This window comes from Prionailurus viverrinus, chromosome E2 (genome assembly GCF_022837055.1).
Source record: "Prionailurus viverrinus isolate Anna chromosome E2, UM_Priviv_1.0, whole genome shotgun sequence".
In the NCBI taxonomy this organism is placed as follows: domain Eukaryota; kingdom Metazoa; phylum Chordata; class Mammalia; order Carnivora; family Felidae; genus Prionailurus; species Prionailurus viverrinus.
The window spans coordinates 48,764,701-48,784,992 of NC_062575.1; the positions used below are offsets into that span (position 1 = coordinate 48,764,701).

Genomic DNA, 20,292 nt, shown 5'->3' on the forward strand with positions numbered 1-20,292 from the left:
GGCGCCTGGCCGGCTCAAGCCCCACCCCCTGGCCGGCAGACCACGCCCACACGCAGATATGACCCCGCCTACTCCAGCGCGGCCACCGCCCCGCCACGCCCATTGGCCAGTCCCCGGTTGAGGCAGCATGTGAGCCTCGCAGAGACCTTCCCCCCAGGCCCATCCTGGCGTGGGCTCTCTTCTCCTCCGTGACCCTTGACCTCCGGTCCCCTTCTGTTCCACGTCCGCAAAAGAGTTGCTTCGGGAAGCTCTTTGCCGCCCCACATACCCAAATCTTCCAGCTAACCCCACGGTTCTTCCAGCCTAGCGGGGGCGGGCAGGAGCGGTGACGAGGCACTTTTTGCAAGGAAGGGGAGGGGGAATGAACAGACCCCGGCATCCTGGTGCGGGAGCCCTTCGGCTTTGGGGGCGGGGGCGCGAGGCTGGGACCTGGGCGCGGTTCTGGCCGCCACTGCACCCCAGCTCCCACTCAATCCTGTGGGTTTGGCAAAGCAGCTGGCAGGGGCATTACGGCCCATTAGCAAAGGCGAGGTTGCTGGGAGCCGAGGGGAGGGAGCGAGGGGCCTGGGAGGTGGCCGGGGCGGGGGGGGGGGGGTACGGGGACAGGGAGGGCTGGCCTTCTCAGCTGCCATGGCCTTTTCGAGCAGGTGGTCAGCACGTGCGGGGGGAGGGGGGGCGGGCAAGTGGGAGGGAATGGGTAGAAGGAGGTTCCCGGCAACAGATGGCCCAGGCAGGGCTGGGGCTTTCAGACCAGAGGATGGGAGGGGGTTGGCCATCTGCACCTGGAGGCTGGCTGAGAGCTCCTCCCCACCCCCACCGCCACCCAGCGCAGAGAAAAGAGCCGGGAAGGGGAGCGCCACTTTTATTCTGACTGAAGTTTCAAACACCCTCCCTTACCCCCTCCCCAACACACAGAAAGGATGGAGCCCGGGAGAACGCAGCTGGTGGAGGGGTGAGGGCAGCAAAGGTGAGGGCTGCCTCTACCAGCCACCGCTCCTCCCCTTTCACTGGCCAGATCAGTGAGAGACCTGACCCAGAGGTGTGGGGCTCCCCATCTAGATGAGTCTGGATCTGCATGACTGGGTGCAGAGGGCCTAAGGCTCTTAAACGTTGGCAAAAATAAATTAATCCCTGGCGTAGAGTTCCTGGGTGCCCACACGGGAGTGGGAAGATCAGGATATGGGGGTGTGAAGTTGGGAGTTCCCTAGCTGGAGGTTTCCCCAGCCCGGAGGAAGGGAGCTAGGCAAGAACCGGGAAATCAGACCGGGTGGTCCCCAGGCCTGCAGGGGAATGGAAAGGAGGCATCACAGCAGTGGATGGCCTCCTTTGGGGCCAGAATCACAGGATGGAGGCCATCTAAAGGGTCTGACCCCAAGTCCCTTCTGGTCAGGAGGCTGCAGGCAGAGGCTAGGTCTGGCGACTGGCCCAATAGCGGTGGTAGGTCTCCTGGAAGAGGTCCCGGCAGGCGATGTGGGCGCGGAGGCGGGCGCAGGCCAGGAAGGCCCCTGCCAGCTTGCGGTGCAGGGCATAGGTCTCCTCCGGCGGTGGGCGCAGCCGGTGCTGCAGCAGCACAGGGATGAGGCCCTGCACTCGGCGGGCAGTGTCACCTGCCCCAAAGTCGTAGGGGCCCTGGGTGGCGAAGGGCTCCCCCAGGATCATCACTGCCTCCACGTGGGCATCCGAGAATGCCTATGGACAGGGAGAGCAAGAGACCCGCAGTGTGGCATACAGCCCCCCCACTTAACCCATCTCCCTCATAGTCTCAAGTATAAACACAAGCCACCTACTCCCTGAGGAGTGTTAAGTATCTGCCACTCCTTCCAGAACCTCTAGGCCTCCCCCAAATGGCTCTCTACTTCCTCTCAGAGCCTCCAATAGAAAAGTAGCCCTCAGTCCCTAGAACAGAGAAACAGCCTCCATTTCCCCACCCCCAGTACCCACTAGCAGTCCCCCACTCCCTCCTTCTAGAATAGATAAATGGGGCCCATTTCCCCAGGGTTTCTGTGTAGCCAAGTAGCCCTCATTCCCCCACTCCTCCCCAGAGCCCCCCAGTACAGATAAGCAGCTCCCTACCCACCCCCCGCCCCCCAAGTGTTTCCCAACCTTGGTTTCAAAGCCTGTGAGGAATTTGAGGTCCCGGGATTTCTGCAGGACCCGGTCTCTGTCTCCATTGGCTGCTGCCATCACCACCTGGGAAATGGGTGTTCATCAGAAAGTCAAAGGCCAAGGGAGTGGAGTTCAAGGAGGGCTCTTGAAAACTGGAGATGAACCAGCTAGAAGCCTGGCCCTCCCTGTACCCACCTGTATTCTTGTCTACTTAAGCCCTCTCCCCTAGAAGCTGCTCCCTCCTCACCTTGCCCCTATCTATATCTCCCTCAAGACTGTTCCAGAACCTAGGGGTGGGGGTGGTCAGGGGTTCTACCCACCTGGCCTGGAACACAGTGCCTGCCTGGAAATTACCACAGTGAAACAGCCAGAGGGAAGTAAATGTCAAGTGCTATTTGTGGGTCCACACACTCAACTGGACAAGGATGTGACCATGACCCAGACCTGCATGTGAGGCTGCCATGGGGCCATCTCTGTCATTGCCTGGTTGTCTGTCTCCTACAGGGGCTTGGAGCCCCAAGAGAACAGGGATCCCGGTTGTGCTTAGTCCCATGTGGCACAAGGTCTGGCATTCAGGAGGTCCTTGGTGAACCTTTGTTTGGCAAATTAGTGTGCGGAGCTAGGCACCTTGCCAGACGTGAGTGCACGTGGGGAGAGCAGGAGTTGAGGGCGCGGACAGACAGAATCCAGAGCCAGCCTGCTTGGGCTCCATCCCAGCTACTTGCTGGCTGAGAGACTCTGGGCAAGTCGCTTTGCTCTGGGGCCTCCACTTTCTCATCTGTGAAGTGGGGATGATGAAAGTGTCTTCCTCATGGGTGGCTGCAGGGACAAAGGAGGTGGGATCTGTGGGGTGCTTAGCACTGAGCCTGCCTGTAGAAAGAGCCATAACCATGATGAGCTACCATTATTAAGAGGTGCATGTGAAGGTCCCTACTTCACAGAAAAGGACAAAGGCTGACTGGGGGAATAGCAAGGCGAGGAGTGGAAATCTGAACCACTTTCTCGGGAGGAAGGGGAATACGGAATTAAATGTGGCAGTTCTAGTCTGTCTCAGTCCCCCCTGCCCGAGCCTGTCTGGCCATCTGTCAGGGCTGTGGTCCTCAGGGACTGGTGTGACAGGGCTTTTTTAAACTGGAAAAGGCTGGAGAGACTGGAGGAGAGCCTTGCCAATAGCCCTGGGGGAGAACGGGGGGACACACAAGATGTCCCAACTACACAGAGAGAGGCCTCAGCTTTGTGCCTCCAGTGGCCTTGAGAGAGGGCCCAAGGGGCCTGTGTGTACGTGTGTGTGTGTGGGGGGGGGGGATTACCAGCCCCTCCTTCCTGTCCTTATGTCACCAGTGGCCCCATCATCCTCTAGTCCCCAAGCCAGAGCCCTGGGTCTTGTCCTTTCTTCCCTGTCCTGGGCTCCCAGTCCCCAGTCTCCCAGGCTACCTGCTATTCTGAGGGAGTTTTCTAATTCTCTGTGCTTCCCTGCTCAAATCCCTTCCATGGGTCCCCATGGTACCTGGATTAAAGTTCAAGCTGCAAAGCATGGCTTTTCAGACCCAGAGTGATTTGGCCTCAGAGCTGGCTCCTACTCTGTCCTAACCTGCTGGCCCAGTCAGAAATGAACTTCCTTTTGGTCCTCTAGGACTTCCTATTGAAAGTGTGGTCCTGTACCAATAAGCTTTGACATCACCTGGGAGTGTGTTAGAAATGCAGCATCTTATGTCTGACTCCAGACCACAATTTGCATTTAATAGGATCATGCTGGTCGTGGGGGCTGTGGGGTTCTCATATACACTAAAGTTTGAGAAGCGCTGCTCTAATGGGAGTATCCCTTCTCTCCTCTTGGCCTTTTTATGTTATCAGTCTGGAATACCCTCTTTGCCTCTTCCTGACTGGTCTCCTCATCCTTCAGGTTTCTTCTCTGAGGCCTCCTCCTCCAGGAAGCTCTCCCTGACCCCCTCGGCTGGCCCAGCCTCCCCCTCTGGGGTCCTACAGTCTCCTGTGCTTCCCCATTCCAGCCCTGACCACTCTGGGTCCTTACTGTCTGTTCCCCTCCTGGTCTGTGAGCTCTGTCAAGGTGGACAGTAGGTTGGATTGGTTGCTGTTGTCCCTGGGCCCAGAAGAGGGCTGGGCACAGGGGGAATTGTCAGAGAATATTTGGATTGATGAGTAAATGAATAGAAGACCCAGGTCAAATGGCTAATCTCAACAAATAAATGAGATGCCTTGGAGGCAACGAGACGCCACCAGTAAGTGGGTGGGAAGGACGGGCAGCAGAAGTGAGGAAACGCTTCCTGAGGAGAGCTGTGCCCCCTCCCCCCCCCCCCCCCCCCCCACGAGCAGCCTGCCAGAGAGGTATCTGAGTGTAAGGCTGAACACTAAGGCCTGAGACAGCCTGGGGTGTGGGGAGGTGGCAGGATGGCCACTGTGGGCCTCTTAGAAAGGGGCTGGACAGGGTTTGGGAGCCCGGGCTCTGGACCTAGGCTCCCTGAGTCTGGATCCCTAACTTCTTTGAGCTCCAGTAACTTCCTCTGTAAAGTGAGACTAAAAATGGTCCTGCCCCCACACACTATGATCAGGTGTCACATGTATAGCATCTAAAGCAGTGCCTGACATCATATTAAGGGCTTGGTATTTGTTAACCGTTACTATTACTTTTGATTTCTTAACTCCAGACATGATACTGCTCCTTCTCCCCCTCACCTCAGTAGTGGGCTTAAGGCTTGGCCCTTCAAAGACCCCAGAGTTGGGGGGACTCACCTCGATGTAATGGTCTGTGAATTCAGTCCCAAATTCCCGGCTTGCACCAAAGTCCAGCAGGGTCACCTGGGAATGGGAGATGGTAAAAGGGATGCTGGGAGTCCACCCCCCACCCCCACTGTCCATGGTGGAGGGTGGGGCACCCGGGTCCATTCCCACACCCTGCCTCTCCTCTCAAGAGTCCCGGTCTGGCTGCCTCCCTGGGTTCCTGGCTTTGGGCCCAGGCTTCCCATCCACCCCTGCATAAAACCTGAAGGGACATGGCTTTTATATTTCTGGTCCTACTTATTTTTATAATAACAGGTTTTAGGCATAGAAAGAAATCTAAAGAATAAAATACGTAGAAAAGTGAAATGAACACCCACAAATCCCACCACCCGGTTTAAAATATTAAATACCTCCCACGGCCCCCAGCCTGTCCTGTCCCCATCCTCTCCTCCAGGGCCACCACTTTCCTAAAGTTATTATTACTGAATTATTATTTCCTGAAATTCCCATGTGTGAATTTCTATATTCTCTACATATTCGGGCATCTGTGAACAATAAATAGTAATGCTTTGTGTCTTTCAAAACCTCCTTCCTACTGGGGGCACCTGGGTGGCTCAGTCAGTTAAGCGTCCAGCTCTTGGTTTTGGCTCAGGTTATGATCTCACAGTTTGTGAGTTCGAGGCCTGTGTCCAGCTCTGCACTGTCAGTGCAGAGCCTGCTTGGGATTCTCTCTCTCCCTCTCTCTCTCTGCCTCTCCCCTTCTCGCTCTTTCTCTCAAAATAAATAAACATTTAAGAAAACTTCATACAAAGGGTATTTATGATAGGTGTCCTGCAGCTTATTCTTTGTGCCCAGCATGGTTTTGCAATGTATCCCCGTTGCTATGTGCAGCTCGAGCTCATTCATTTTTTTTTCACTACTGTGTTAGGACTTCGTTGTGTGAATATATCACAAGGCGTTTAGCTGGCTGATGGACACCATGGTTACTTCTGGGTTTGGCTATTAAAAACAGTGCCCCGTGGACACATGTGTAAGAGTTTCTTTAGGGCAGCAGGGTTCACACTATTGATCACAACCCACAGTAAGAAATACAGATCATATTGGACACCAGTGCCCATGCACACACAAATATAAGGTCAAACAAAAGCATCCTGAAATACTCTGGATCCCTCCCATCTGCGACACACTGATATTCTCTACTCTATGGCTTTAAAACAAAAAATGCTGTTAGGGGCACCTGGGTGGCTCAGCATCCAATTCTTGATTTCAGCTCAGGTCATGATCTCACAGTTGTAGGATCGAGCCCTATGTTGGGCTCTACACTGGGCGTGGAGCCTGCTTGCAATTTTCTCTTTCCCCCTCTCTCTGCCCCTCCCCCACTTGTTCTCTCTCTCTTCACGCTCTCTCTCTCTCTCTCAAAAAAAAAATAAAAAAAGATGTTGAGACCCAGTAAACTGATGTCACGACTCCTATCACACCCCCTTACCTGCAGTTAGAAAAATACTTCCAAGCAGTTTGAGCCTAGGAGGGATACAGGGTATCTGTGCACTTGGGGGGGGAGGAGGTGTCAGGGGACTGAGGCTGGAGACTCAGTGGGGCCACATCACACTCAGCAGAAGGCTCAGACTTGATCTTGAGGCGGCTGGCGAGCTGCAGAAGGGACAGCTTGGCCAGATTTGTTTTTAGAAAGATCCCTCTGGGGACAGAATGGGTACAGACGACTTTGGAAAGCCATCTGGCAGCCAGGCACGCTAAGTCTTTCAGTCCAGACCCTCGGCCACCCTGTGTCCCCTGCTAGGAACACTCTTCGCTGCTCTTCAGGTGGCCCTCCCCTTCTCAACCTTCTGGTGTCAGCCTGAATGGCACTGCCTTTGAGAAGCCTTCCTTGACCTGGCCTACGCCGTGCTGAGTCAGCCACTTTCCCTGGCTTCCCCCAGCCCCCTGTGCTTCCCCATCGCTGCCACTCTGGCCCACGTTTCGCCATCATGGTACTGACTACTCAGTCAATCACTGTCTGGTCATGGGTCCCTCCGCGGTTCTGGGAACTCTGAGAAGGGCAAGGATCAGAGTTGTCTTGGCATCACTGTCAAGAGGCAGTAGACGCTTGGCGCGTTCTAAGTGAATGACAAGCGCGGCAGTGATGATGAACAGCCTTCCGTAAGCGGTGCCACTGGGCAACCACTGCCTCGCAGAGATTCCGTTTCCCAGCAGCCCTTGCACCTAGACAGGCTGTGTGACCAGCTCTTATCAATGGAATGGTATAGGGAATGATGGGCCACGTCTGGCCAAAGCAGTTAGGCAGGGCGCTACCCTCTTAGCTTCTCTTTCCCCTTTCACTGGAAGGAGAGCATGGCAAGGCCTAAGGACATGGCACAATCACAGAAGGGAAGGTGCCTGGGTCCCTGAACCACTGTGCGGAGGACGGCCACTCCGGCCTGTTATGTGGGTAATAACTACTATTGTGTTGAGCTACTGAAATGATCGGGAACTGTGTGTTACAGCAGCTCATGGACCCTGATACACATCCTAGGGAACCAACCTGGTGGCTGGAGGCATCGTACAGGAAGTTGGCCCAGTTGGGGTCTGTCTGCATGAATCGGAATTCAAACAGCTCCCGCAGACACAGCCTCAGGAGCTGGAAGCAGATCTGGAGTGGGGAGGAGTAACAGACATCACAGAGTCGGCCCCTGTAAAGCTCTTTCTGACCGGAGAGGGAGGACTACGTGTCTAGCCAGCCCTGCCAGCACTGACCTGGGGCAGTGCCCTCCCTACTGTCCCCTCAAGACCACATACCTGGTTCCGGATGTCCTGGCTTAAGCCCTGGCACTGGTCCAGGGGGACCCCTCCAGCCAGTTCCATGCCCAGCACCCGCGTTGTGCACAGCTCCTCAATCACAGCTGGCACTCGGAAGAAAGGGTCACCTGCCAACAACTGCCTGGGACAGAAGGGAAGGGAAGGGACGGGACTTCATCCTTCAGGCCCCTGGGGCCCAGCTTGAGGCCTCCTCCTCTTCCTCCAAGAGGTGCTCCATGAACAGCTTATGTCTTGCCTTCCCTCCTGCCCTCCTCTTGCCTGTCTGTCCTGAGTGATGGACGAGGTGACGTTCACTCAGATATTTCATTCGTTCACTCATTCACCAAATATCTCCATGGTGCCTACTCTGTGTCTACCCCTAAGCTGGATGCTGCTGGAGCCCCAGTTACTGCTTCCCTACCGAAAACACCTCTATGACTTCTGGTTGCCCCAGGATGAGTTCAATACACTAAGCTTGATGAGCATTACTTCATCAATTTATTAATTAATCCATCCAAAAAGAAGTCGCCGATATACAAATCTCCAAGTCCATAGTGATACTCATCGGCAAGTCCTTGGGGTCATTACTCTGAGCGCTGGTTAATACTCTGACTCCTTCTTGGTATCTGTCCCTGTGCTGGACGAGGCTGAGTGCCAGAGGGGTGGATGAGCTCTGGGCCTGCCCCTTGGACACCAGAGACTCTAACAAATATACAAACAGGCCGATAATCGACTGAGGTAAGTGTGTCAACGTAAGATTTGGGAGGCAAAGATTATGAGCAAGACTCGTGGTTGGGACCAGTGGGAGGGCGGGGCGGGGGGTGGTGCAGGGGGGCAAGGAGGTCGTGAAGGCCAGGGGAACGATGTGGGTTTTATTCTAAGGGTACTGAGAAGGGGGCTTCCAGATCTCACAGACGAGTACTCTTGCCCAGCCCACTTCATCCTGTCCTCTTCAAGGCCCCCGGCTTTGACGCTTGTATTTTTGTCCCTGTTATAAAATCTTCGGTATTTGAGCCACTCCTGCTGGGCTGATTAAAGCACAATCCCCTTTTTCCTTCACTCCCCTATGAGGAGGATGCTGTCCCAAGCATGCGGATTTCAGCCACCCAGGCTGCTAAGGGCTGACCTGGGACTGAATCCCACATCCGAGTCCAGGGCCCATGCCCCTAGTCACTGTCTTCTACTGCCCCTTCTCTTGCTCCGTATCTACAGACCTTGGCTCAATAAACCCGTGGGCCATGCTGTGGAGGGTCTCACCGAATGTATTTTAACTGCTGCACATCACGATGCTTCTGAGATACCACCACATGGTTCCCCGTAGCTCGTTCACTGATTTTCGCTGCTGTATGATATTCCGCTGATGGATTATGCCTTCCTTTATTTATCTGCCCTGCTAGATGAACTTGGTAGATTTGGGTTGTGTCCACTTTGGGGCTATTGCTGCTCTGAGCATTCTGGAAAAGGCTGATGGTATACACAAGCCCAAGGGGCCCTGGAGCATTTATTTAGCAAGGAGGGCAATTATGGGGTTGTATGGGAATACTGAGTCTTGATGATGCCAAACTGAATGCTTATCTCAATTCCTCTCCGTGCCCACGGTATGTAAGGGTTGGCCTGGAGCCCTGTCCTCTCTCACTCGCATCACTGTCAGACTGCTTATTCTTTGTCCAGCGGAATGACGGTATCTCGCGGCATGACTAAGTGCCTGTCGACAAGTCCTTCTCCCTCCTCAGACTCCATGTGGTTATGCGTCCCATTCGACAGATGAGAAAAGCGACAGAGAGAGGAAGTGGCGTGCCCAAGCTCCCAGAGGACCCAGGGGGTAAATCAAGGCAGGGGTGAGGGAGAGATGGATGAGCAAGTGAGGAGAAGAAAGGGTTTGCAGGTCCCACCCCAGGGTTCCAGCTGCCAGCAGCTGGGGGGTGGGATATCCATTTCCCTCTCCTTCTGGGAGGGAAGCAAGGGGTCCCGGGGCTGGGGGGGGGGGGGCGGCGGGGCAGGGACGCAGGGGGCTCAGCTCACCTGAAGTTCTGGGCACAAGCCGCCTCACGGCGGTAGTCACACTCCCAGGCCAGCTCCTGCTGCAAGGCCTGCAGGCTTTGCTCAGCAAACAGGCCTGAGGGGGCAGCCGTGTCAGCCAGGGCAGGCCACGGCCTGTCCCCGCCATGACAGCCACCCCCAGGCTTCCACTCAGGGACGTTTTCTCTCGCTGTCCGTTTGTCTCTCAAAGCCCCTCATGCCTTTTACCACGTCGCCTGTCCACACACCTGCCATCCGGCCCTCACACGGGCCTCTTCTGAAGTCTCTCCTGGGGCCTCTCCCACAGGCTTGTGTACCAGTCCCCAGGCGTCTCTTCTATGGTCACACACACCACCTACTCTCTCTTTTTCATAGCCTCTCACGCCATTCTCACGGCCTCGAAATCTTGTGTCCAGGACACTCTCTCTCTCTCACACACACACACACGCACGCGTGCAAGAGGTCCTGCTTACACTCCCTTCCTGCTTCTGTGCCTCTTTTCCAGACCTCCAGTCCCTCTCTGGGCACCCTGTGTGTCTGTTTCTGACTTTCAGCATAGCCTTCTGTCTCTGGTTGTGTCAGAATCTCTAAGTTCGTCTTTTTCTCACACACTCAGGTTCTCTGGGCTCTCCCTGCCTTGGTGTCCCTTCTGTCTCAAACGCGTGGACTTACACATTCGCCCACACTCACACCCTGCCCCCGAGCCCCACTCTCTCCCTTCAGGGTGTCCCCGCCGCAGCCAGGGCTGGAGTGCCGCCTCACCCTCGGGCAGGGCCACACTCATCTTCAGCACTGCCAGCAGGTTCTGGATATCACTCTGGATGCTCTGGGCAACGCCTGGGTACTGCGAGCAGGAGCAGGGAGGGACGGAGAGCGGGGGTCACTCCTCCGGGACAGCGGGGTGCCCACCCCTGCCCTGCCTCTCTCCTCACCTGGATCTTCACGGCCACCTCTGTCCCATCCCTCAGCATGCCCTGGTGCACCTGCCCGATAGAGGCAGCAGCAAAGGGCACCTCCTCCAAAGAGGCCACCTTGGCCTGCCAGTCCCTGCCCAGCTCCTCTTCGAGAACTCTCTGGGGACAGTGGCCAAAAGAAACAACCATCATCACTGTTGTGGGCAATGGAGTTCACTCTGTGCTGAGCGCTTTATGTGTTAATAATCCCGTTCACCCCATGCTGGCCTCTGGGCTAAGCTCCTGGCTACTACCCAACTTTACAGATGAGGAAACCGAGGCTAAGTCTTTTGTCAAAGGTGACAAGCCAGGTGCTGGCAGACCGAGAGACCCGGCCTGAACCTGTACTCCTGAGGCCATGTGGGCTATTGTGGGGATTGCTATTATGTAAAGTCAAGAGTGATAATAATCCTTCATTATACTCCTATATTGTATCATCAACTCAAGGTTAATGTGATAAAGAAGAAGGGGCGCCTGGATGGCTCAGTCGGTTGAGTGTCGGACTTCGGCTCAGGTCATGATCTCATGGCTTGTGAGTTCGAGCCCCATGTTGGGCTGCGTGCCGACAGCTCAGACAGAGCCTGGAGCCTGCTTCAGATTCTGTGTCTTCCTCTCTCTCTGCCCTTCCCCTGCTCGCACTCTGTCTCTCTCAAAGATAAAAGAAAAACATAACGTGACAAAGAACTAAGGGGCACCTGGGTGGCTCAGACAGTTAAGCATCTGACTCTTGGTTTCGGCTCAGATCAGGATCTCACGGTTTGTGAGTCTGAGCCCTGCATAGGAGGCTGTCAGTGCGGAGCCTGCTTGGGATCCTCTTTCTCTCTCTCTACCCCTCCCCAGCTTGTGCTCTCTTCTCTCTCTCTCTCTCTCCCTCTCAAAAATAAATAAATAGGGGCGCCTGGGTGGCTCAGTCGGTAAGCGGCCAACTTCGGCTCAGGTCGTGATCCTGCAATTCATGGGTTCGAGCTCTACATCAGGCTCTGTGCTGACAGCTCGATTCTGTGTCTCCCTCTCTCTGCCCCTCTCCCACTCATGCTCTGTCTCTCTCTCAAAAATAAATAAAACCTTAAAGGGCCACCTGGGTGGCTTAGTTGGCTGAGCATCCTACTTCGGATCTTGCAGTTCATGAGTTCAAGCCCTGTGTCTACGGACAGCTCCGAGCCTGGAGCCTGCTTTGGATTCTGTGTCTCCCTCTCTCTCTGCCCTTCCCCTACTCATGCTCTGTCTCTCTCTCTCAATAATAAATAAACATTAAAAATTTTTTTTTAATTAAAAAAATGAAAATAATAATAAATAAACTTAAAGAAAAAAAAAAAAGAGCTAAAATTTACAGAGGGCTTCCCGTGAGCCGGGTCCTATCCAGAGTGGCTCGGAGACGGGCAGTAATACCCAGGGTCACGTGGTGAGTGAGCAGAACAGAGATCAGAAGGAAGGGAGGCAGCTGGATCCAGATTCCACACCCTTAGCCAGTTATTAGAAGAACAGCTCGTGTCTTGGGCACTCACTCAGTGCCAGGCACTGTGCCAACCTATTTACAGACATGATCTCCTTTAATTAAAAAACCAGTACTAATAACAGTTAGAACTGGCATGTCACTTACCGTGTGCCAGGGGCCCTTTCTAAGTGCTTTACCTATACTGATTTATGTAACCCTATGATGTGGGTGTTGCCATCACCACCGCCATTTCACAGATGAGGTAACTGAGGCACAGAGAGGTCAGGCCACATGTCTGAGATCACACAGGCGGTACATGGCAGAGCCAGGATTTGAACTCACAAAGTCTGGCCCCCAACCACGGCACATCCCTGCCTCTTTAGGAGCCGTGACAGAGCCCTGAGCCTGCCAGGGACTGGACCAAGCGCCCTGCACCACTCTCTCATTTAGTCCCCTCAGCGATCCTCTGAGATGTGTTTTAGTGGTCCCCATTTTACAGACAGAGAAACTGAGGCTCAGAGTCAGTCAGGGAGTAGCGCCATGAAGCCAGGAGGGTCAGGCGGGTGGAGCATGCCTCCCTCACCAGCCCTCCCCGACCGGGCACTCACCAGCATCTGCCAGCGGGGCATGAAGTCGGCGCTCTGGCGGACCCGCTCGAAGATGCGCTGAAGCTGGGGGCTGATGAAGCTGTTGTCTTGGGAGACAGGGGGACAAGGGGAAGCGGTGAGGGAGGAGGCAAGGGAGGGGCCCCCGTGGGAGTGGCTGAAGTTGGTGCTTGTTGGTGTGGGGGGGTGGGGGAGACGTGAGGTCAAGGGTCAGGAGTTGAGGCTCACGCTGTACCCTGGATGCTGAGCATTTGGCCAACCTTGAGGGCGGCCCCCCGAACTGTGCACAAGGTCTGCACGATCCGCTCGGCATTGGCCTCTGACAGGAAGGGACTGGAGCCTGGCCGGGTGCCGCTCTCTGTGGGGCAGAGAATAATCATTCGTGTCACAAGCACAAAAATAATCATTGTAGCACTACCGCATAATCCCCAGAATGGCTAAAATGAAAAAGGCAATGCCAAGTGCTGGCGGGGACGAGGAGCGGCCTAAACACCCACACTGCTGATGAGTGTCGTGGCACGGGCCCTCTGGGAAGTTTCCAGTAGAGCATACACCTATACCTGGTGTAACTTCTCTCCTGGGTATGTACCCAAGACAAATGCATGTGTGAGTCCGGGGAGTCCTAGAAGGTTCCCAAAGAGCACTCCTCAGAACAGTCCCCCACTGGAAACAACCCAAGCGACAGTCCATTGCATGAGCAAAGGCATGTTGGAAACAGTCACAAAGTGACTGCTACAGCATTGAATGAACAGCCTGCGTCAACTCACAGTGACACAGAGGCATCCCTCCAACAGAACGTTGAGCCAAAGCGGCCAGACACATGTGAGAATACGTTGTCCGGTTCCGTTGGTCTAAAGAGCAAAAACAGTCAAAACTAATCTTGGGGGTCAGAAGCCAAGAGGGTGGTTTCCCCTGGAAGGAGAAGTGGCCAAGAGCGGGCAGATAGGAGCTTCCAGAGAATGAGAGGAAGTGATTCTCAAAGTGCGGTTCTAGGAACCCTGAGGGCCCCTGAGACGCTTCAAGGAGGCTCTGTGAGATCAAAACTACTTTCATAATAATATTAATGTTATTTGCCCCTTTTTATTCTCATTCTCCCATAAGTGTTCGGTGGAGTTTTCCAGAACCTCCATGACCGGTGATGATGCCATTTTTTTTTTGTAATTTTTTTTTAACATTTATTTATTTTTGAGACAGAGAGAGAGACAGCATGAACAGGGGAGGGTCAGAGAAAGAGGGAGACACAGAATCTGAAACAGGCTCCAGGCTCTGAGCTGTCAGCCCAGAGCCCGATGCAGGGCTCGAACTCACGGACCGCGAGATCATGACCTAAGCTGGATCATGACTGAGTCACCCAGGCGCCCCGATGCCATTTTTTTTTTAAGAGAGAGAGAGAGCACAAGCAGGAGAGAGAGAGAGAGAGAGAGAGAGAGAGAGAGAGAGAGAATCTCAAGGAGGCTCCACACTATGTGTGGACGCGTGTGGAGCCTGACGCGGGGCTCAATCTCACGACTGTGAGATCATGACCTGAGCTGAAATCAAGAGTTGGACGCTTAATTTACTGAGCCACCCAGGAGCACCGATGCCATTGTTCTGACAGCTGATGGAATGTGTGTGTGTATTCTTGTGTTTTAAAATGTTCTGTTTTAATCTCTAATGCAGTAAATACCCATAAATACAACGCAAAAATATAATCCATAAAAGGGTCTTTGGGGTCCTCATTCTATTTTTTAACAGATTGAGATATAATTTACCAACTGTGCAATTCACCTCTTTAAGGTATACAGTTCAATGGCTTCTAATATATTCAGGGCTGTACGACTATTACCACAAGCAATTTTGGAACATTTTCACACTCCAAAGAGAAACCCCATATCTATTAGCAGTCACCCCCCACCCCCGCATTTCTCCCAACCGCCTCCCTCTGAGCCCCTGGAAACCATCAATTTGCTGTCTCTATGGATTTACTTATTCTGTACACTTCATATGGATGGGCTCACACAATATGTGATCTGTTGTGTCTGGCTTCTTTCACTTAAGATAGTTTTAAGATTCATTCACATCATAGCATGGATCAGTACTTCATTCCTTTTTACAGTCGAATCATATCCCATTGTATGAATATAACACATTTTGTTTATCTATTCCTAAATTGTAAGGGTGTGCAGACTCCTGAGACCAAAAAGTTTGAGAACTGCTGCCTTAGGGTTTCTTGCTCTGTGGAAGCAGATGTATCCACTTTGTGAAAATGAACCAAGCTTCGCTCTTAGGATACGTGCACAGCTCCACATATAAATTATACGATTACTCAATAAAGCATTTATTTATTCATTTTTTAAAATTAATGTTTATTTATTTTGAAGGAGAGAGAGACAGACCGTGAGCAGGGGAGGGGCAGAGAGACAGGGAGACACAGAATCCGAGGCAGGCTCCGGGCTCTGAGCTGTCAGCACAAAGCCCGAGGCAGGGCTCGAACTCACAAGCTGTGAGATCATAGCTTAAGCTGAAGCCAGACGCTCAACCAACTGAGCCACCCAGGCACCCCAACAAAGCATATATTAAGCTTTTATTTATTTGATAAAAAAAATGTACTGAGCTCTTTCCCTAGCTAGGGCTTGCCCTGTGCCAGGCAGAATTCCAAGTGTGTCTGTGGATTCTTTGGCTCAGTCCCCACAATCAGCTCAGGAAATAAGAACTACCAATGCCTTGAGGCGCCTGGGTGGCTCAGTCAGTTAAGCGTCCAACCTCAGCTCAGGTCATGATCTTATGGTTCATGGGTTCAAGCCCTGCATCAGGCTCTGTGCTGACAGCTTAGAGCCTAGAGCCTGCTTTGGATTCTCTGTCTCCCTCTCTCTCTCTCTCTGCCCCTTCCCCACTCTTGCGTGCTCTCTCTCTCTCTCTCTCTCTCTCCGCCCCCCCCGCCCCTCTCTCTCACAAATGAAAAATAAACATTAAGGAAAAAAAAAAACAGACAACTACCAATGCCTTAATTTTCAAGGTGAGGAAGCAAGACATTCAGAGAGGTACAGTGCCTGGCCCTGGGTCACACAGCACAGAAGTGGCAGAACAGCGTGTAGACTCAGTATGGCCTTACCTAAAGCCTAATCCTCCACTTATACACGACTTTCTATTTTGAAAAAATCCAAACGAACAGAAAAGTTGCACACACAGTATAATGGACACCTGCACACCCAGTTCAAACTTTTCACGTTCTGCCTCACCTGCATAATTTATCTGTGTGTGTGTGTGTGTGTGTGTGCCCACTCAGTTTTTGCAGATCATTTACATGTAGCTGTACTCAACCTGTGCTAAAAGTAAGGATATTCCCCTACACAATCACAGTGCCATAATCACACCTAAGAAAATGAACACTAATTCTCTAATATCTCTAATACCCCTATTCAGATTTTCCCATTTGTCCCCAAAAGTCTTCGATAGTAACTTTTCTCAAACTGACATGCAATTATGGGTCACACATTTCATTTGTCAGTTCTTGTGGCCTTAGTCCCTTTTTAATCCAGAATATCTACCCCCATTTTTGTTTCCAGACATTGATTTGTTGGTGGAATCTTAGCCACCAGTGCTAATTTCAACACCTCTCTTTCTATCTGTTGACCACAGGCCCCCTGACACTCCTATTTTTCTCACATGATATACTTCTCCCCATCATGACCCTGAAAGCGTCTTCACAATGACCCGAAGAGGTGGGTACATCATCATCATTGACATCATCCATTGTCCAGAGGAGGAAACTGGGGCTCAGAGAGGTGAAGCCACTTGTGTCAGGTCACACAGCAAGGTCAAGGTCTGAACCAGGCAGTTGGCTCACTCACCTGATGGTAGATGTCCTCCTGGCAGGGACTTCTTGGCCACCTCAGCCAGCACTCCCAATCCCAGGCCGACAGCCAGTCCTGGGGAGTAAGAGAGAAGGTTGGGTACCTGCTTGCCCCGGGCTTCTCCCCCCACCCCCTGTCTGTGCTCAGCCTCTCCCTAAGCAAGCTGTCTCCCAGCTTTCTGTTGGCAACTCTTTGTCTGTCTTTGTCCCCAACTCAGTCTCTTACCCACTCTCTCCCTGCCTGGGGTTCCCTCCAAGGTACAGCTGCCTCTTTCCCTACCCCTCTCTCCACGTCTATCTACGGGGTCAGCAGTTCTCACCCCTGGCTGCACATCCCAGTCACGTGAGGAGCTTTGGAAAATACAATGCCCATTATCATGGCCTGAGATGATCCTTGGAATTCATGTGTATGTGTGTGTGTGTGTGTGTGTGTGTACATATACACACACATATATAGTTTAAAAATGCTTTATTTATTTTTGAGAGAGGCAGAGACACAGAGTGCAAGTGGAGGAGGGGCAAAAAGAGGGAGACAGAGAATCCAAAGCAGGCTCCAGGTTCCCAGCTGTCAGCTCAGAGCCTGACGCGGGGCTCAAACTCACAAACCATGCGATCGTGACCTGAGCCGAACACCTGAGCTGATGCCTAACTGACTGAGCCACCCAGGTACCCTCATATATATTTTTTAAGCATCCTAGATGATTCTAGTGTGCAGCCAAGAGTAAGAAGGCCCCCAAACGATCCCCCTGAGTCTCTCTGTCTTCCTATGACTCCCGTTTCTCTGTCCACACTTCATCTTCTTCGTGCCTCTCCTTGTCTAAGTTGGTTTTTCTCCATCTCTCTCCCTCCACATGTACCTCCACATGGTACATTTGTTTTGGCCTCTTTGTCTCTGTCCCTTCTTTTGATGTTATCTCTCAGCCTTTGATTTCCTCTGCCTCCTCTGTCTCCTTGTCCCTAAAGGCATCTTGAGTCTATCTGCCTCTTGCACTATCCCCATTTCTGTAAATAATTGAACTGGCATTTTCTGAGCACTTGCTACCTGCCAGGAACCATTCCTAGCACCTTCTATGCATTGCCTCATCTTGTCCTCACACCTGCGTGAGATAAGTTTCACAGAAAAACTTCCATTTTACAGAAAAGGAAATCGAGTCTCAGAGAAGTGAAGTAACCCATCCAGAGTCACAAAGCGAGGATGTAGCAGAATCAACCCCTTGAACCTTGAGCCTGGCATCAAAGCTCTAACCAGTGCATCTGACTCCCTCTTTAGACTGTGAATCAGTATCTTTAAAACTTGAACCATCATCCATACTAAAGAAGACACCTGCATTATAACAGTAGGTATGTATACATACATACATATATATGGTATGTATATAAATATATGATACATATATAATATAATATAAATGTATGTTATATATACAATATATGTAATGTTTCATGAAACGAAAATTTCCTTTACATGTGCACCCACATATTCCATTCTATTCTTTTGGATGCTGGCTGCAATCCATTGAATTATTTCATGCAGATCGTGACCTGAAGTTTGAACAATCCTGCTGTATGACATAGGGTCAAGTCACTTCTCTTCCCTTTGCCTCCATTTCCTCATCTACAGAATGGAAACTAACACTCATCACTTCTGTGCCGAGATCGAGTGCACATGGGGGCCTTGCACATTCAAGCTCTCAATAAATGTTACCTTCCTTTCTATTTCTCTTAGTTTTGCAAGCGTTTGCCTTCCTTCCCTTTCCATCTCTTACTCCTCTTCCTGTCTCTGATTCACCCTCTCCCTTACTTCATTCTATAAATGTGGCCTCCTCTGTTCTAGGTCACAATTTCCCACAGTCACACCTACCCCCAAAGTTGGCCAAGCGGCTGATGCGGGAAGCGGGCACCTTGCGTTCTCGAGAGCGGTCGCTCAGCTGGGAAATGGGGAGAAAGTCTGAGGGTGGGAAGGTGCCCAGGGAGTCCAACCAACCTGCCGCCATACCCTTCCCCAAGCTTGGGAGGCCAGCTGCCTTCAAGGGGTGTTGCTGGGTAGGTGGGAGACAATGATACCTGGGGCCGGGGTGTCTTCCTGATCCGAGTCTCCCGTGCCCTGCGAATGTCCTCCTCACCCAGGCCTCTGCTAGGCCCACCCTTATGGAACATTTGGGCCCAAGAACCCCCACATGGCCCCTGCAAGAAAAGTGGATATTGGTAAGGAGTGGAGGACACGGGATCCTGGCCCTTTTGGACCCCTCCCTGTTATTTTACCCCCTTGGGCCTCCCTCAGCCTCTTCCGCCTAGGAGCACCCCCCCCCCCCCCGCCCCCAGTCTCTTACCCACCAGTGGGGCCCAGGCCCCAGGGCCCCACAAGGCAGACCAACAGTCCGGCCCAGTTGTCCACAAGTCCCCCGCAGTAAGCCCCCCACCTCCAGCCACATCGCCTGGGGGAGAACAGGAGGGATTATTCGGGTAGGAGTTGGCACTGCCCTCCTTGCTTTGCCTTGTCTTTGCCAAGCCCTCACATTCCTCTGTGTCCACCCTAATAGTCCCGCCCACCAAAGATTTCCTCTCCTGTCAATAATTCCCCGAATTTCTCCTGGTTCCCTCTCTGGTTGCTAGGAACCCATAGCTCTTCCTGCGCACCTCCGAAAACCCACTTTCGCCCTGTCCCACTCCCCGCCGTTGCTAGGGTCCTCCCCGGTTGCTAGACACCCACAGACCCTCCAGGGCTACCTCTCCACTCCTCTGGCCCCCCTCTTGCTAGGCACCGCCTTCCTCTCTGTTGCTAGGCACTCACAATTCCTGCCCCCCACCCCCGTCCATTACTGGGCACCTCCCCCCGTTGCTAAGCACCCACTGTTCCTTGGATCCAGGTCCACTACGCGCCGGGGCCTCTTGCGCTTCCGGGAATCTCCGCACGCCCGCCCACTCCGGCCAGCTAGCCAATGGCGGAGCAGCAACTCACTGACTGGCACGTAGAACACCCCGCTGTGCGTGAGGGGCGGGGCCTAAGGGTGGGCGTTGGGGCCTGCTGGGGATTGTCGCTGTACCGCAGGAAGGCGCACGTGCCATTTCGTGCTCTTCCGCTCACCTGAGTGCCGTGTGCTTGGCACACCTTTCTCTTCCCCACACCGTCTTTTTTGCAAACATCCTTTACAAACTCCGCATCTCTGCTCTGCACGAACGTCTTGCCAATGTCCCTTCTTATTTTTGCCCCTAGCAGGCTGGATGTCTCCTTTGAACACGTCCTCCCAGCAAACATTTCCCTTGCCCTGGGAGCCCCTCCACTTTGCCTCTGCTTCAAACACCCACAACCTGGCACCCAGCCTCTTCCCTTGCACAGATAAACCCCATGCCTTGCTTGCCAACTGTCTCTCTCTCATACTCTCAACTCTCCTGTGTACATAACCCCCCTCATGCTCAGCCCCTTGCACACTGGGCCCCTGTTCTCTCATACACCCTGCTCTCTCCACTCCCCGCCCACCTGCGGGATGGTGTGAGTGGGGGCCCTCTGTTTCCTGTAGGCCTGACATTTCCCAGAACACACTCAGCCAAGATTCCCAGTGCTGAGTCAGGAGCCCTGGCATCCCAGAAAACCAGCTTCCAGTCCATCTGGGTGTGTGTTGGGGGGTGGGGATGGGGATACAGGCAGGCTTAAAGCCTGCCCCCCACCCCCCCAACAGGCTGACTCACCCCTCCTCACAGTCTGGAATAGAAGCAGCTGGCTGGGGCATCTCTCCCACGGCTGGGAGAAGGAGCGATGTGACTCTTCCCTCACAGAACCCTCCCCTCCCACTCTCTAACCCCTCTTGTCGG

The 20,292-nt window shown here is 53.1% G+C and overlaps 1 protein-coding gene across 6 annotated transcripts; it reads right to left on the minus strand.

Annotated features, from left to right (window-relative positions):
• Positions 1-847: 847 nt before the first annotated feature.
• Positions 848-19,395, minus strand: COQ8B (coenzyme Q8B). 6 transcript variants are annotated; one of them, XM_047835504.1, is made up of 16 exons: positions 19,334-19,395; positions 18,813-18,917; positions 18,547-18,666; positions 18,344-18,410; positions 16,481-16,558; positions 12,886-13,008; positions 12,654-12,739; positions 10,590-10,730; positions 10,420-10,501; positions 9,661-9,754; positions 8,896-9,102; positions 7,639-7,780; positions 7,385-7,492; positions 4,858-4,923; positions 2,104-2,190; positions 848-1,689 (listed from the first exon to the last, which is right to left on the minus strand). In XM_047835504.1, exons 2-16 carry the CDS (start codon positions 18,912-18,914, stop codon positions 1,408-1,410), a joined length of 1,785 nt encoding a protein of 594 aa, XP_047691460.1. In that variant the 5' UTR covers positions 18,915-18,917; positions 19,334-19,395; the 3' UTR covers positions 848-1,407. The 6 variants fall into 6 exon arrangements, 5 of the variants coding, with proteins under 5 accessions (XP_047691460.1, XP_047691461.1, XP_047691462.1 ...); XM_047835505.1 differs by having other exon boundaries at positions 19,330-19,348; XR_007147353.1 differs by lacking the exon at positions 848-1,689 and adding an exon at positions 6,332-6,495 and having other exon boundaries at positions 2,121-2,190.
• Between the last annotated feature and the right edge of the window lie 897 nt (positions 19,396-20,292).

Coding starts and splice junctions, on each gene's coding strand:
- COQ8B (XM_047835504.1), bottom strand. CDS start 18,914: ATGTGGCTGGAGGTGGGGGGCTTACTGCGGGGGACTTGTGGACAACTG. Junction 13,009..16,480: donor AGGAGGACATCTACCATCAG/GTGAGTGAGCCA, acceptor TCTGCCCCACAG/AGAGCGGCACCCGGCCAGGC. Junction 10,502..10,589: donor AGGTGGCCGTGAAGATCCAG/GTGAGGAGAGAG, acceptor TCCTGCTCGCAG/TACCCAGGCGTTGCCCAGAG.